The following is a 13,486-nucleotide window of genomic DNA, read 5'->3' as shown; positions in this document are numbered from 1 at the left end:
TCAAGGGCCTTAATGTACTGTTGAGACCAGCTGATACTAACAGGGAGGTACCTCTCTGCCCTCCCAGAGCGAGTGATAGAATTAAAATTCTCAGACCTTCAGCCTACTCCTCAGCCTCCTGCTAGAATCTTACTTCTGCTCCTCACTAATCCACTGTGAGCTGCTTTTTAGCTGATTACCGAGGAAAATTCCTTGCTCATCCATGAAGATTTTGGCATGATGACTCACTCTACCCTTCTAAGAACTCTCTCCTGTACTGATCTTCGGTACTCACTTGGCGTGCTCCGGGTGCTCGCTGCATGCTCGTCTCTGCCATCCTAGAGTGGGAGCCTCCAGAGTAAAGGGACTTGGCTGTTTCTCTTTGCACCGTGGATGCTTGCCCAGTGTCCTAAGCTAGTGACTGCTGAGGCCCGCGTGCCTCCCCAGCAGTATCGGCCGGCTCCCATGTGCTACTGCCGCCCCCCCCACCCCCCCCCGTGAAATCCTGCTCGTCACCAGCCTCCTGTGCTGGCCACCTGTCAGTCGGGCTGCTGGAGTCCTGCGGGGCCTGTGGTGGTTGTTGGGCCCGGCTCCGTCTGAGGCCTGGGCGGAGGGAACGGCCTCCTCTCTCCACCCCAGGGCCTGGCACGCGCCTGACCTCGAAAGGGATTTGTGTCACGGGAGCCTACCGCTCTCCACTCCCCTGCTCCTGCTGTCTCTCCCGCCCGTTAGACCGGCCTCTGCCCCCTATGTCCCTGCAGGCACGGTGACGCGCTAGTGTCACGGGCAGCGGGCCTTTCCGGCCTGGCGTGCTCGCTCACTCGGCTCGGGGCCGCTGCCCCACCTCTGTCTGGTCTGCGTTATTGGTTCAGCGTCCATGGCGGCATTCTGCTGTCAGGGTCACCGTGTAAAACCGAAGGCAGTAAAACTGTACTTTAACACGTTGGGTATTAGTCCATTTGTTTGTCTTTTGAGTCATGCGATGAACTAGTACCAAAAGCAGGGAAAGTGAGCGGAACTGGAGGCTGGTAGGGAGGTGGGTAGAACGGAAGGAGAGAGAAGATTGAGAAGGAAGGCAGGCAAAGCGAGGAGAACAGGAGGGCAGTGGGCACTGACCTCGAAGGGGAGGGGGAAGAGCCGGTGCTGATCAGTGCTGCCTGAGGGCGTGTGGGGCCCGGCAGTCTTCTCATGGGCGGAGGTCGTTGTGTCTGAGGCTCCCCACCATGTGTACAAGTTCATAAAACCTCTCCTCAGATTGCATGTTGAGGGAACGGATGTGAAGAGCTTGCTTCTGTCCCAAGTGCGTAAATTCCGCACTAAAAACAGGACAGAAGACGCAGGCGGGGCTGCCGAGGGGCACTGAGGCCTCGAGCTCCCAAACCCCGTGCTGGCTGGGGGCTTCTGCTCCTGCTTACTGTTCGCGTCCAGCTCACAGCAAACGCGGGTGGACTCGACTGCTGGCAGTCCTCTGGGGAATAAGATGTCTTATTTTTGTAATTAAAAGAATCAGAACGTTATAAAGCAAAGCAGATGCACAGTATGTATTCAGTGCTCCCTTTGTCCACGATCGTTGGGTCTCCCGTGGTCATGGGGCAATGTCCGGGTGTCTCTGCTTCCAGGGGGTTCAGAAACCTCTTTTGGGTGACAAGACAACACTCGAAAAGTTCAGTAAGAATGTCAAGATTTTAAGACCTCAAGACAGACGCAGAAGCTGTGTCACGAGGCAGAACATGAGTAATTGCCAAGCGGGTGGTATACGGACGCGGTTCAGAGCAGGAGCGCTGACTTCTGACTTCGGGGAGCCGGGAACTTCTCGTGAGCTGATTAACTCTTCGAAGCCTGCACATCCGTGCTTCTCAGAATGTGGTCCTGGGGTCACCTCCCTGCAGATCCCCTGGGGTATTTATCTAAATACAGGCTGCCAGGCCTGCCCTTTAGCCTCATTCGGTGGGTCTGGGGTGAGACCTCCACGTGTGCACCTGCTGCTGCCCGGCTGGCAGTCGGGCTTCGAAGCCTGTGACCCACTGTCGTAAGTGTTCTCCACGCAGCTGAACAGACACACGCCTCAGGATGTGTATGTTTATAATTGAGAGCATAACATGAGAGCATATTTTTTTTAAGCAAAAATCCACCAATTTTTAAAAGGCATCTTTAGTCAGAACTTAGTGTGGGTGGAGTTGTGTCCCCCTAGAAATTCCTACGCTGAAGCCCTTACCTCCCGTGTTACTGTATTTGGAGATAGGGCTTTTAGGGAGTGATTTGGGTGAAATGAGGCTGTCAGGGTAGAGTCTTAACCCAGTCGGATTGGTGGCCTTGCAAGAAAAGAGGGAGGGCTCTGTCTCTCCACATGTACACACACATGCTAAGGCAAGACCCAGCGAGCACACAGCAAGAGGGTGGCCGACTGCAGGCCGGGAAGAGCGTCCTCACCAGAACATGATCACACCTGCGCCCTGGTCCCAGACTTCAGCCTCCAGAATGGAGACAGATTTCTGTTGTCCGTAAGCCGCCCAGTCTGTGGCGTAGTGTTAGAGCATGAGTCAAGGACAACAACAAATGGCATGACATACAGCAACTGTGAAAAATCCTGGATGAGCAGGCAGGTCAGGAGCTGAGTGGACAGCACGTTACTGCATTTCCTCAGGCCTGTGAGCTGGCTCCGTGTTCACGAGCACACAGAAGCTTCCTGTGCGTTTACATGCTTGCGTGACTCATGGCCAAGCGTCTTTGGACTAAGTGACTCCTCAAGTAATGTAAAGCACTGCTCAGGGCATGTGAAGTAAGCCTTTTTATTTGATCAAACGCAGGTGCACACCTCCACGGCTTGCTGTCCTCATGGGTCGTGCCTTCTGATGGGGAAGTCGTTTAAGAAGAGGGTGACGTGGGTCTCAGACAGCCTGCTTCCAGGGAGTGTGGCGAGCTGTTTCTGCCTCCAGGGCCCTCAGACAGGTCCCTGTTCACAGATGTCCCTTCCATATGTTCAGAAACACTAGAGATGAGCTTATCTTAGCAAACTCATCCTTTCAAATGTAAATAGCCCTTTTGAATGATAAAGTCCCCTCAAATTCCGTAAATGATTTCATTGCAGTTGGACAGTTGGGCTTTTTTATAACCTGGTGAGGTTCTTGGAGCCTTGAGGGAATGAGGCTTTTGTCAGCAAAACGAAGTGGTTTTGCAGATGGGCTCCCTAGAGCGAGGGCAGAGCAGGGCTCGGGGAGTGAAGGGATGTGGGGGGTGGGAGGAAGGCAGTAAAGGAGGAGGGATTCCAAGGAAGGTGTCAGATATGACCTTCATCCGCTGTGCAGTTTCGTGATGGCCCAACCTCTGTGCGCACCGTCTTCTGCCGTAGGACCTCTCTGACCTTCTGCCCAGTGACAGATGGTGAAGCTCGAGCGGCTTCTGTACAAACACCCCCAGCAGAGCCCAGGACTGCCACGGACAGGCCTCCTGCACAGGCCTGCCTTCCAGCCGCCGCTCAGAGCAGGCCAGCGTAAACGTCTGGGAGTCCCTGCAGTGGACCTGACCTTGTCAGGTTTCTAGTCCAGAGCAGGCCTGGAACCAGCGGGGGCCTTGGCAGGCCCCAGGTCAGAAACAGGGTCTTGCGGGGGGTCCGTGAGTCAGCAAGCCCCTTGCTCAGCCTGGGTCCCCCAGTTGCCTGCAAACCTGTATGAACCCAGATGGGTGGTTGTGCTGGGAGGTTCCCGCTTTTTGTGCAGTAAACACTGCTAGACTATTTTGTACATTCCAGAGACACTGAAATTCTATGCCCACTCCGATAACAGAAGTTGTTGCCTCCTTTTGCTTAGAAAATTGTTACAGCATAAAAACGTAAAAGGGAAACCATGCTCTGGTCCTTTCTCTTTCAACCTCTGAACTTAAAATGCTGGCCTATAGAGTCGGTCTGTCCTGTAGTTTCCAGGGCTACTGATCCTCATTAGGGTCTTCCTGATAGCACTTTCCAGAGTCTGCTGGTTGTGTCTCACCAGATGAAATCTACGGAAACAGCTTGATCTCCTCCATGCTGGACAGCTGCAACTGCTCGGACTCCAGTGATGTGGAACTGAGTGACGACTGGGCTGCCAAGAAATCCCCCAAAATCTCCCGCGCTAGCAAGTCACCCAAACTCCCAAGGTAAGCTCACTCCCCAGGGCTGGTCGTCCTTGTTTGTGTCTGCAGCAGAACCTCACTGAAGCCGACGCCAGAAGAGCCCTGCAAGAGGGCTTCCCTGCCTTTCATCAGGAAGGTCTGCCAGCAATAATTAGAGCTTTCCTTTCTTCTCCCCTTTGGGTAGACAAATCCACCCATGGGAAGTTTGCTAAGTCCTCAGAACTCAGGGTTAGTACTGACAATGGGCAGCATGGGGTGGCAGAAGCTCCCTGGCGCATGTGGTGGTTCTTCCAGTCCAGAAAAGTAAGGAGAAGGGTTTACGATGAGTGTAACATAATGCATTGAACAGAATGCCCAGTTTAAATACCTTCTAATGCTGTAATTGGAAATAAATCGTAAACTAAAAAAATCTCACATGCCAAAGGTTTGTCCTAAAGAGTGGCAAAAAGCTAAGAGTAGATAGAAGGGCCTGTTGTGTCCTAGGTGAGAGTCCCCTCTGATCCTGGCTCCACTCCCAAAGGCCGTATGACCTCGGGGTATAACCTTGAATGAACTCGTGACCCGGATGCCAGTGTCCTTATCTGTGGAAGGTAAAGGGTGGGCCAGATCTTCACTAAGCTGTCTTTAGCTCTAAAATTCAATGATGCTGTGCAAAATTAAGATATAATTTATGTACAGGTACATATCTGCCCAGATCTCAAAGACATAATTTCCTGCACAGTTGATAAAGCAGAATATTTACCACCCAGTTGAAGGTAACATTTCCATCCTCCTGAAAAGTTCCTCGTGTCCCTTCTCCAGAGTAATCACTGTTCTGACTTCTGTCACCGCAGAGGAGTTTGACTTGTTCTTGAATTTCATATGAATGGAATCAAACAGTATATACTCCTTTTTTATTTGACTTTTTTTTTGCTCAACATAATGACTGAGATTCATTCGTGTGGTGTGTATCAGTGGTTTTTCTTTTTTGCTCTGTGGTTTCCATTGGAATGGATATACTACAATTTGTTTATTCCTTTTACCAATTGATTGATCTTTGGTAGTTTCCAGTCCGGGGCTATTACAAATCAAACCATTGTAGACATTCTTATACAAGACTTTTTATGGACACCTGCACTCCTTAATCTCGGGTATACACTTAGGAGGGGAGTTGCCGGATCCTGGCACACGTTTATCGGAAACTGCCAATAAACGTATTCCACCCAGTATTCCAGGGTGCCCGCGCTGTTCTGAGTTCCCGCCAGCGGCGTGTGAGGCTTCTGTTCTCGCCCACGGTTGCAGTGTCATTGTTAGAAGATACTCTTTATCCATTCTGGTGGGCATGTCGTGGCATCAACATGTCTAGTGATTGTTGCTGCTAACCAGTTTTTCATATGCTCAGTGGCCATTTGGAGCTCTTCTTTTGTGAAGTGTCTGTTAAGTCTTTTGCCCGTTTTTTATCGAGTTGTTTTTCTTTCATCAAGTTTCAAGAGTCTTTATGTATTCTAGCTATGAGTCTTTGGCAGAGATCCGGAGTGCCACGTATGTGGTGGCCTAACTCAATATGAATTTCTTCACTTTTATGATTAGTGCTTTTTGTGTCCTGTTTAGGAAATCTTTGTCTACCCTTAGGTCATAAAGACATTCTTTTGTTCTTTCCAGAAACTTTGTAGTTTTAGCTTTCATACTTGAATCTCAGATTCATTTTTGTGCATGGTGTGTGTTTTTCCCATATAGATAACCAGTTGCTCAAGCAATTTGATTGATTGATTTTTTCATCTTTATTCTAAGCTTGTTAAAATCTCAAATAAAATTATGAACTTTCCGACACTTCTACAGTGTTTCAGCTTTTCCCATTAATTAAGGGAGAACATTTAACACATAAGCAACCAAATCTTTCACCTGTAAATGTCCTTTTAAAGTTCCTGGATGTGGCAGTCTCTGCAGCTGGTCCTCATTCCTTCTGTCTTTCCCTGTGTTGGATCCTCCTGCGTGCCACAGCCGGGACTAATTGTCCTCGTACAGAGTTTTCACCAGCTCGGGCCCCCTGTCCACCCAAACTTTGGGAGCCCTCGCTATCATATCAAGCTCTCAAGCAGTATCTGTGAGGCTCAGGGCTTTCCTCTTCATGGACTGCCATTGACCTTAACAGCACTCTCTGGGGGGTAGACCGGCATTAACACATGTGTCCCTGTGTTACAAACAGAACTGAAGACCAGAGATAGAATGTAGGATCAGAAGGCAGCAGGAAAACTGTAGACCCACAGATTTGATTTAAATATGATCGCTGGTGAAAGGCTAGATAAATCTGTTGAAATCCTAACATTGTAGTAGGAATTGTAAAATCACTGTGGCCTTAAGGTGAAAACTGGCTCTTCCCACCTGCTAGTTTCCCACATGCAGAAGGCGTGTGGATGTTTCTAAACTTAACTATTAGTCCATAGAAAGTGAACCACATTTAATTCTCTGAGGTTCCTTACAAATGAATCACTTTGTCTAATCTCACCATATTTTTTTAAGATTTTATTTATTTAATTGAGAGGGGGAGTGGGAGAGGGAGAAGCAGGCTCCCCGCAGAGCAGGGAGCCTGATGTGAAACTCGATCCCAGGACCCTGAGATCATGAACTGAGCTGAAGGCAGACGCTTAACGACTAAGCCACCCAGGTGCCCCTGATCTTACCATATTTTTAAATATATATTACTCGATATGCAATTCTGTTCTTCTTTCTTCATATTCACAAGGCAAGAGCAGACGGGAGAGGCTTGGGTAAAGAGGCCTGGCCCCTGGGAACGTGGCGCCCCTGGTGGCCACCAGAGCGCGAAGGCGAGGGCCACGGCAGTGGGAGCCTCTCCCACATGTGGGGCCTGACCCTCCTGACCTTGTCTCCACAGGATCAACATTGAGGCCCGGAAGTCTCCCAAGCTGTCCCGGGCTGCTCAGGAGATGTCCAGGTCTCCCCGGTTGCCGATGCGCAAGCCCTCCATTGGCTCGCCCAGTCTGACGCGAAGAGAGTTTCCCTTTGAAGACATCACTCAGGTAGCACCTGGGGTCCAGGGCGGGCCCGTGTTTCTGATGCTCCCCTGCCTGTCTTCCCTCCTCAGTGTGTGCCTGATGGGGACTGAGTCCTGGGCACATCACCCCTGCACTTGCCACCCCAGTCTCCGTGCCTGTCCCTGCCGTTCCAGACACGGGGCATGGAGAACCAGAGCCCTGTTTGCCTTCCTCACCACCCCTGCCCTCAGGGAGGCCCCAGGACCTCCATATCCCCCAGGACCTCCATCCCACCTCAGACACCCCCCTGTTGCCACATGAGTCTTTTCACAGCTTGAGACCTGTCCACACTTGTCCCCTCTGCTCCCTCAAGCCATGTGTGGACTTTTGGTGTCCACAGGAGCCAGTCCCTGGTGGCAGCCCCACAGTCTGGCGCTGCCTGTCTGTCTCTCCTGGTCCCCCTCAGTGCCCTCCAAGTGCCACAGCCTCACTGTTGACTGGCCTCCTTCTACGTTTGTGCCTTTGCTGCGACTGGGTCACCAGGGTCACCTGCCCACCCCCCCCTTCTTGCTTCCAGATAGAACTCATCACGAAGGCTTCCTTCCCCGGCTCAGCCACAGCAATCCCAAAGCATCTTGTTTGTAACTCCCTTATCACATTCCTCAGTGACTTCCTTGTCTGCAAATAATTGTAAGCCTGTATCCTCCATTGGGTTATAAGCTCTTTGAGGAGCCGCATTTTATTCATCTTTATTATTGCTGTTCACACACATATACACACGTGGCTTAAGCATACTGATCATTTTTAAAAAATTTTTTTAGTTGAATGAGGAAACAGATAATGGGTCGTTTGGGGACATACTGGCATCAGTGCAGCTGGTGTTTCCAGGAGGAATATCAAGGATAAAAATGGATTCAGAGCTAGGTATACCCTCTCTAGGTCAGTGACTAGAGGGAAAGGAGAGGGAAAGGAAAACGTGCCCAGAGCAGCTCTGTGGCCTTTTTAACCTACGCGCGTGCGGACGCGCTGGGACACATCTGCTCCTCACCCCCCACCTGCAGATCTCACCTCGGTGAGCCACCGTTCGGAAACACGTGCCTGACATGTTCTCCTTAGCTCCTGGTCTGAAAAAGGGTAGAATGATACAGAGAATGAGTACTTCCAGCAGTGCCCACCTGTGACCTTTTTAAGCAAAGATGTTAACATTCTTAGTTCCTAAGTGATCAATAGAAAATACGAAAATAGATGGTGATTTTTTTTTTCCTTTTTTTCCCCCCCACAGCACAACTATCTTGCTCAGGTCACGTCTAATATCTGGGGAACCAAGTTTAAGATCGTGGGCTTGGCTGCTTTCCTGCCAACCAACCTCGGTGCAGGTAAAAACCATGTCCGCTTCTCTTCCCGCTCTCCCAGCTGAAACTGAGGCTAGAAAGGCCATTCAGATGAGCTCTTACGGCACCAGAAGATCAGCATGTACTTTATCTACCTCTAAACTTTGAGTCTACCCACTGTGATTTTGCAGAAATTAGAATTACTACTCAAATGGGTTTTTGCCGGCGGTGCCTTCCTTTATTTGTCTACGTCCTGATTTATGAGCAGACAGAACCAGCCACAGTCTTCCAACAGATCTGGTAGGCTTCTGGTCACTGTGACTTCCGGCCTTTCACTGTGGGCAGGTTTTGGTACCAGTATATTTAGGTTCTTGAGTCAGAAGAAAATTGAGGTTCAGAAAGGGTTAAAGACTGCAAGAAGCTGACTGTTAGTACAGTTCCATGTGGTAAATCCTTATGGATTTCACCCAGAAGCCCCAGATAAATACCCTCTCCGTGCGAAGTTTGAGACACTGAGGAAAACAAAACCAAGGGAGTCATAGCTGGGCTAGCACCTGGCATTTGCATTTTTTCGGTACTCCTGCTCGAGTGAGTAGTAGTAATGTGTCATGTTTACTTGGGGACAGTGAAGGAATGAAATGACAGAAGGTCCTTTTCAAAGCAGCTTCATGCCAGTAGGCACATCCCTGGGTGGGCTGCGGACACGTGCTGTCCCCTCAGCCTTGCTGGATTGCCTCATCATTTGGCACGCACACCTCTCTCTGGAAGGCCGGGCCTGCCTGTGGGTGGTGGTCCCATCTTGCACATCTCTGCGTAACCTACTAAAAATGGTTCTTGAAAAATTCTGAATCTGCCTATTGGAGTTGTTTAAGACATAGTTAGATCCTTTCAATTAAATAAGTTTTGCAAAGCAGATGTTAAAAAGACCTATGCCATGTATCCATCTTAAGAGACTTATTAAATTGTGCTGCATTCGGATTTTTCATTTTGAGGTTTCTCAGCTCAAAGAAAAAGAGGAATAAAAGTAAAATATAAAACTGACTTAGAAAATAAGAATAGGCTGTTCCTGCACATAATGCAAAGAAATCTCTTATAATATTTTCAACAACCTGGAGAGGCTCTGATGACCACGAAAGCGTGTTCTTCAGTAATGCAGCCGTGTGTGGCTGATGCACATGGGGATTCTAGTAGCTACAGTGTGGGTGTCACGTTACCCCATGCATGAGCTGAGAACTGAGCCATCTGCCCACAGTACACACTGAAAAGAGGAATGGAGTCTTAATGCATCTTTTCCTTCTGGATGTTGAATAGATCCACACATAAGTCACCAAGGACCTTGAGACGGGAGAACCTGTAGGTGCCCTCAAGTACATGGTGCTCCAGTGTGAGGAATTCAAGTGCCCAGGAGAAAAGCTTTCTGTTGGACTGTAGTGAAATCATTGTCCTAATCATGGACTGTTTTTTAAAAAGAGCATTTTAAGCTATTACTATTCATTTGTCAAGCTAAGAGAATTTTCCACTTGATTCTATCTCTTGGATTCTAGATGTGTAAGTTACTTGTGGCACCCTATTAATCTTTGGCACTCTAATGGATTTTAAAAGTGAGTATTGTTGGATATATTTTATATTGGATAATTTGTTTCCTTCAGTTAGAATTATCTGACCCATGAAATTTTATTTTTGATTTTTTGCTTTCTCAATTTAAAAAATATAGAATAAATTCCAAATTCAAAAGATTTGAAGCGGTATGCAGTAAAACTCTCTCTCATCTTCACCTTTGGCCACCTAGTTTCCCCCCCCCAGCGGCAACTGATGTTATTTTTTTAATCCCTCCTGAGATTTTAAATTTTATTTCTTTTATCAGTCTGAACAACAAAGAATAGCACTTTAATGCATTAATTTTTAAGCTGTAGAGAACTGTCCCGAATTTTTAAGCCAAAGTTCATATTCTCTTTTGTGGGCAAGAGAGACGAACACACAAATAAGGCCTGTGTCTTACTGGAAAAGTCGCCTTAGCCCACACCAGCCCAAGCGCCAGCCTTACAGAGGCATTTCATCAGAGAAGGCCTGCTGGGCCGCGGGAGTTCGAGCTGGTCAGCCACCGGGCGCTAGCGGGGACAGCTGTGGAGACACAGCTGGGCCTAACAAAAAATGAGAATAACAGTAATAATTTGAGAACTTCTACTTACCTCAGGAAAGAGCATTAAACAAAAGAAAGTTGATCCTGATTTTAACCTACCGTGAAACCTAAATTCAGATTCATTGTTCTTAACCAATTTTGTCTCCTCCAAATATTTGAGTCGCCATCCAGGCATCGTCTTAAATGTCCCTGTTGATCAAATATAAAACCTTAGCATGTAAAGAAATGGTGTGGAAGTTCCCTAAATCTCTGTCCTGATCATGAAGTTGAAAGTCAGGAAGATAAGAATCCAGTCCTGAGTAAGGGCAGTGTTCTATTCCAACCTGACCCATGTCACCCCTGTGTCCTGGGTTGCCTGAGATCCCCCTGAGCTTGGCACTCTGCTTATCACAACTATTTTTACTAAATTAAAATTCTGATCGCAAATGAGGCTTTTAAAAAATATATTTATCCTATCCCAGTTCATTCCAGAAAAGCATTTAAGTCTAGGACAGGTTTTTGACATTTGAAATGTGTGGTTCTGTAGACAGACCACTTGGCAAAGTGATTACGCTAGATGGAGAAGTTGCCGTTAGGGAAGCACGGCTGGGGTGGCCAGTGGTGTGCGGGAGGGAGACAAAGGCCCGCTGTCCCACTCTCCCCTGCCTTCTGATGGCAGGGACACCGCAGCCCCATTTCTCTTCCCGTGACCTTGCTGGTGCCTTGGCTGTCCTCGTGCACGTCTCTGTTAACAGTGCTTTCCTCCTCCCCTCCAGTAATCTATAAAACCAGCCTGCTGCATCTCCAGCCACGGCAGATGACCATCTATCTCCCAGAGGTTCGGAAGATTTCCATGGACTATGTTAATTTACCTGTCTTCAACCCAAATGTTTTCAGTGAAGACGAGGATGATTTACCAGGTGTGTTCTTAGGGGGTCATGACGGGGGCAGAGCAGTAACTAATGGAGGATCACAACATGTCAGTCCGTGCCCACCGCCTTGGTTTGGAAAAGCTATAACTTCCTCAGCTGGTGGGTGTGGTGGCACATCACAGGAGAAAGGTCATACTGTCACTGGTTTGGGGAGGAGGGGAGCTACCAGAGCAAGGACGATGAAGGTGACCATGACACCTCAGGTCCACAGGGCATTCTACCATCTTGTTTTATCTTCACAGTAGTCCTTAGTCATGTGCCCAGCTAGAGAAGTTAACAGGACTGTTGAGAACTCCACAAAATCAGAACTGAAACTGGCTCTCGTTGGCTGTAGGCTAGCCCTCATCCTTTCAGCCCTGCTTAGAGAGCAGCATCACTCCCATGGTCCTGTGGCGCCCACAGAGCCCAGTGTCTCAAAGCCACCCCGTCTCCAGGACAGAAAGCCTTCACATTCACACATCTCTTTCCCAGTGTGCAACGCACATCTCAGTGTACAGAAGCCTGGTCTGAGTTAAAGGTGAATTTCGGCACAAGCTTTTAAAATCCCAGTTTCCAAATTTTCAAATATCTATAGCATCTTAAATTAAGTGTTTTCTAGGGGGAGGGGATCCTATTTTGATTAACAGAGTAGAATGATTTCTAAGTAGTCTGCCAGTTATTTCCATGTAACTGTTCTCAAAAATATCTACCTGTAATTTTATAAATATGAAGACTCCTCTACTTAGAACCAAGCAGGGTTCTGAATGTCTCTGGTTTCTGAGCCAGAGGAATCCAAATGGGCCACTGACTTCTGTATCTGGTGGTTCTAGAACAGAGGGGGCTATGGTCCGCACCATGGGACAGGGACGGACACGCAGGCCAGCTCAGGCTCTGAACTTGGGGGGGTTGTTTACCTTCTCTTAGCCCAGTTACTTACCTTCTTCACAGGTTTTTACCTGCAAAATCATTTGTACAGTACTTTCTGACAGTAGCTGTTTTTGGTTTTCTGATGGTTATAGCAGGTGGTGTAGACTATCGAAGTCCTAATGGGCAAGGTTTTGCAACCACATAAACCTGCAGTTTGGTGAAGCCTCACACACTTGAGCTTTAGAAAGCACATCCCCTGCAATTTCAGAATCGTGGATCTAGAAGTATCTTTTAACACTTTACGAATAACGCCCACCCTGTGCTCCTGGAGTGTGACTAATAGAGCTCCCCCCTAAGGCTCAGCCCTTGCTGCGGCTATTCCTGTCTGGGCTTCCCAGTCCGAGGGGGGAGCATTTTGTCTCAGGGCTTTCACTTAATGCTGGTGACAGAGAGGCTCTTCTCTTTAGCAGGGAAGACACCTGCCCTCAGTACTTCATGCAGATGAGTGCACATCTGGAGGAGGGATCGGAACAAGAATAATAAAAAACTTGAGATGGGACCCAGATTCACGCAGCCACGAGATAGTTACGTCTCACTAGAGGGCCCCAGGGAAGGGGGAGTCTGACTGGAACCAAGGGTGGGCTTAACTTTTTTTTTTTTTTTAATATTTATTTATTTGAGAGAGAGAGAGCATGAGTAGGGAGAGGGAGAGGGAGAAGCAGGCTCTCTGCTGAGCAGGGAGACCTATGCGGGGCTCGATCCCAGGACCCTGGGATCATGACCTGAGCCGAAGGCAGATGCTTAACCGACTGAGCCCCCCAGGGGCCCCGGGCTTAACTTTTGATGAACTAGCTAGCTGCCTTCATTCTGTAGTTCTAGTAAAAGGTCAGACAGCCTTTACAATTAGCTAGTTAAATCCTGTGTCCTGCTCATATACTAGTTGCCACATAGCACTTACAGGCCCAAATAAGCAAACTTGCCAGTGCTCGATGGTACTTTAGACAGGCACCTGCCTGTGGTGTGGAGATCAATGCTCACATTCATGCTTCATTAAATTCCCTCTTTGTACAAATAGGATATAGTTTTACAGAGGTACAGTACTGTACCTTACATACTGTTTGAAATGCTGAAAAGCAGATAAATTTTAGGAAATGATCCTTCCCTAATAATGCTTATTTGCTGGAAGATTCTTTTCATTGG

At 48.3% G+C, this 13,486-nt stretch overlaps 1 protein-coding gene across 1 annotated transcript in view; it reads left to right on the top strand.

Annotated features, from left to right (window-relative positions):
• TULP4 (TUB like protein 4) overlaps window positions 1-13,486 on the top strand; it is an 82,193-nt gene that overhangs the window by 60,831 nt on the left and 7,876 nt on the right. The window contains exons 9-12 of the mRNA XM_078055855.1: window positions 3,966-4,110; window positions 6,959-7,103; window positions 8,341-8,434; window positions 11,285-11,428. Of these exons, the coding sequence (XP_077911981.1) occupies window positions 3,966-4,110; window positions 6,959-7,103; window positions 8,341-8,434; window positions 11,285-11,428 (528 nt within the window). The remainder of the gene's footprint in view (window positions 1-3,965; window positions 4,111-6,958; window positions 7,104-8,340; window positions 8,435-11,284; window positions 11,429-13,486) is intronic.

The sequence above is a fragment of the Halichoerus grypus genome, chromosome 9 (genome assembly GCF_964656455.1).
Source record: "Halichoerus grypus chromosome 9, mHalGry1.hap1.1, whole genome shotgun sequence".
NCBI classification, from domain to species: domain Eukaryota; kingdom Metazoa; phylum Chordata; class Mammalia; order Carnivora; family Phocidae; genus Halichoerus; species Halichoerus grypus.
Note: the sequence above shows the minus strand (reverse complement) of the source record. Positions and strands in the feature narration are given on the sequence as shown.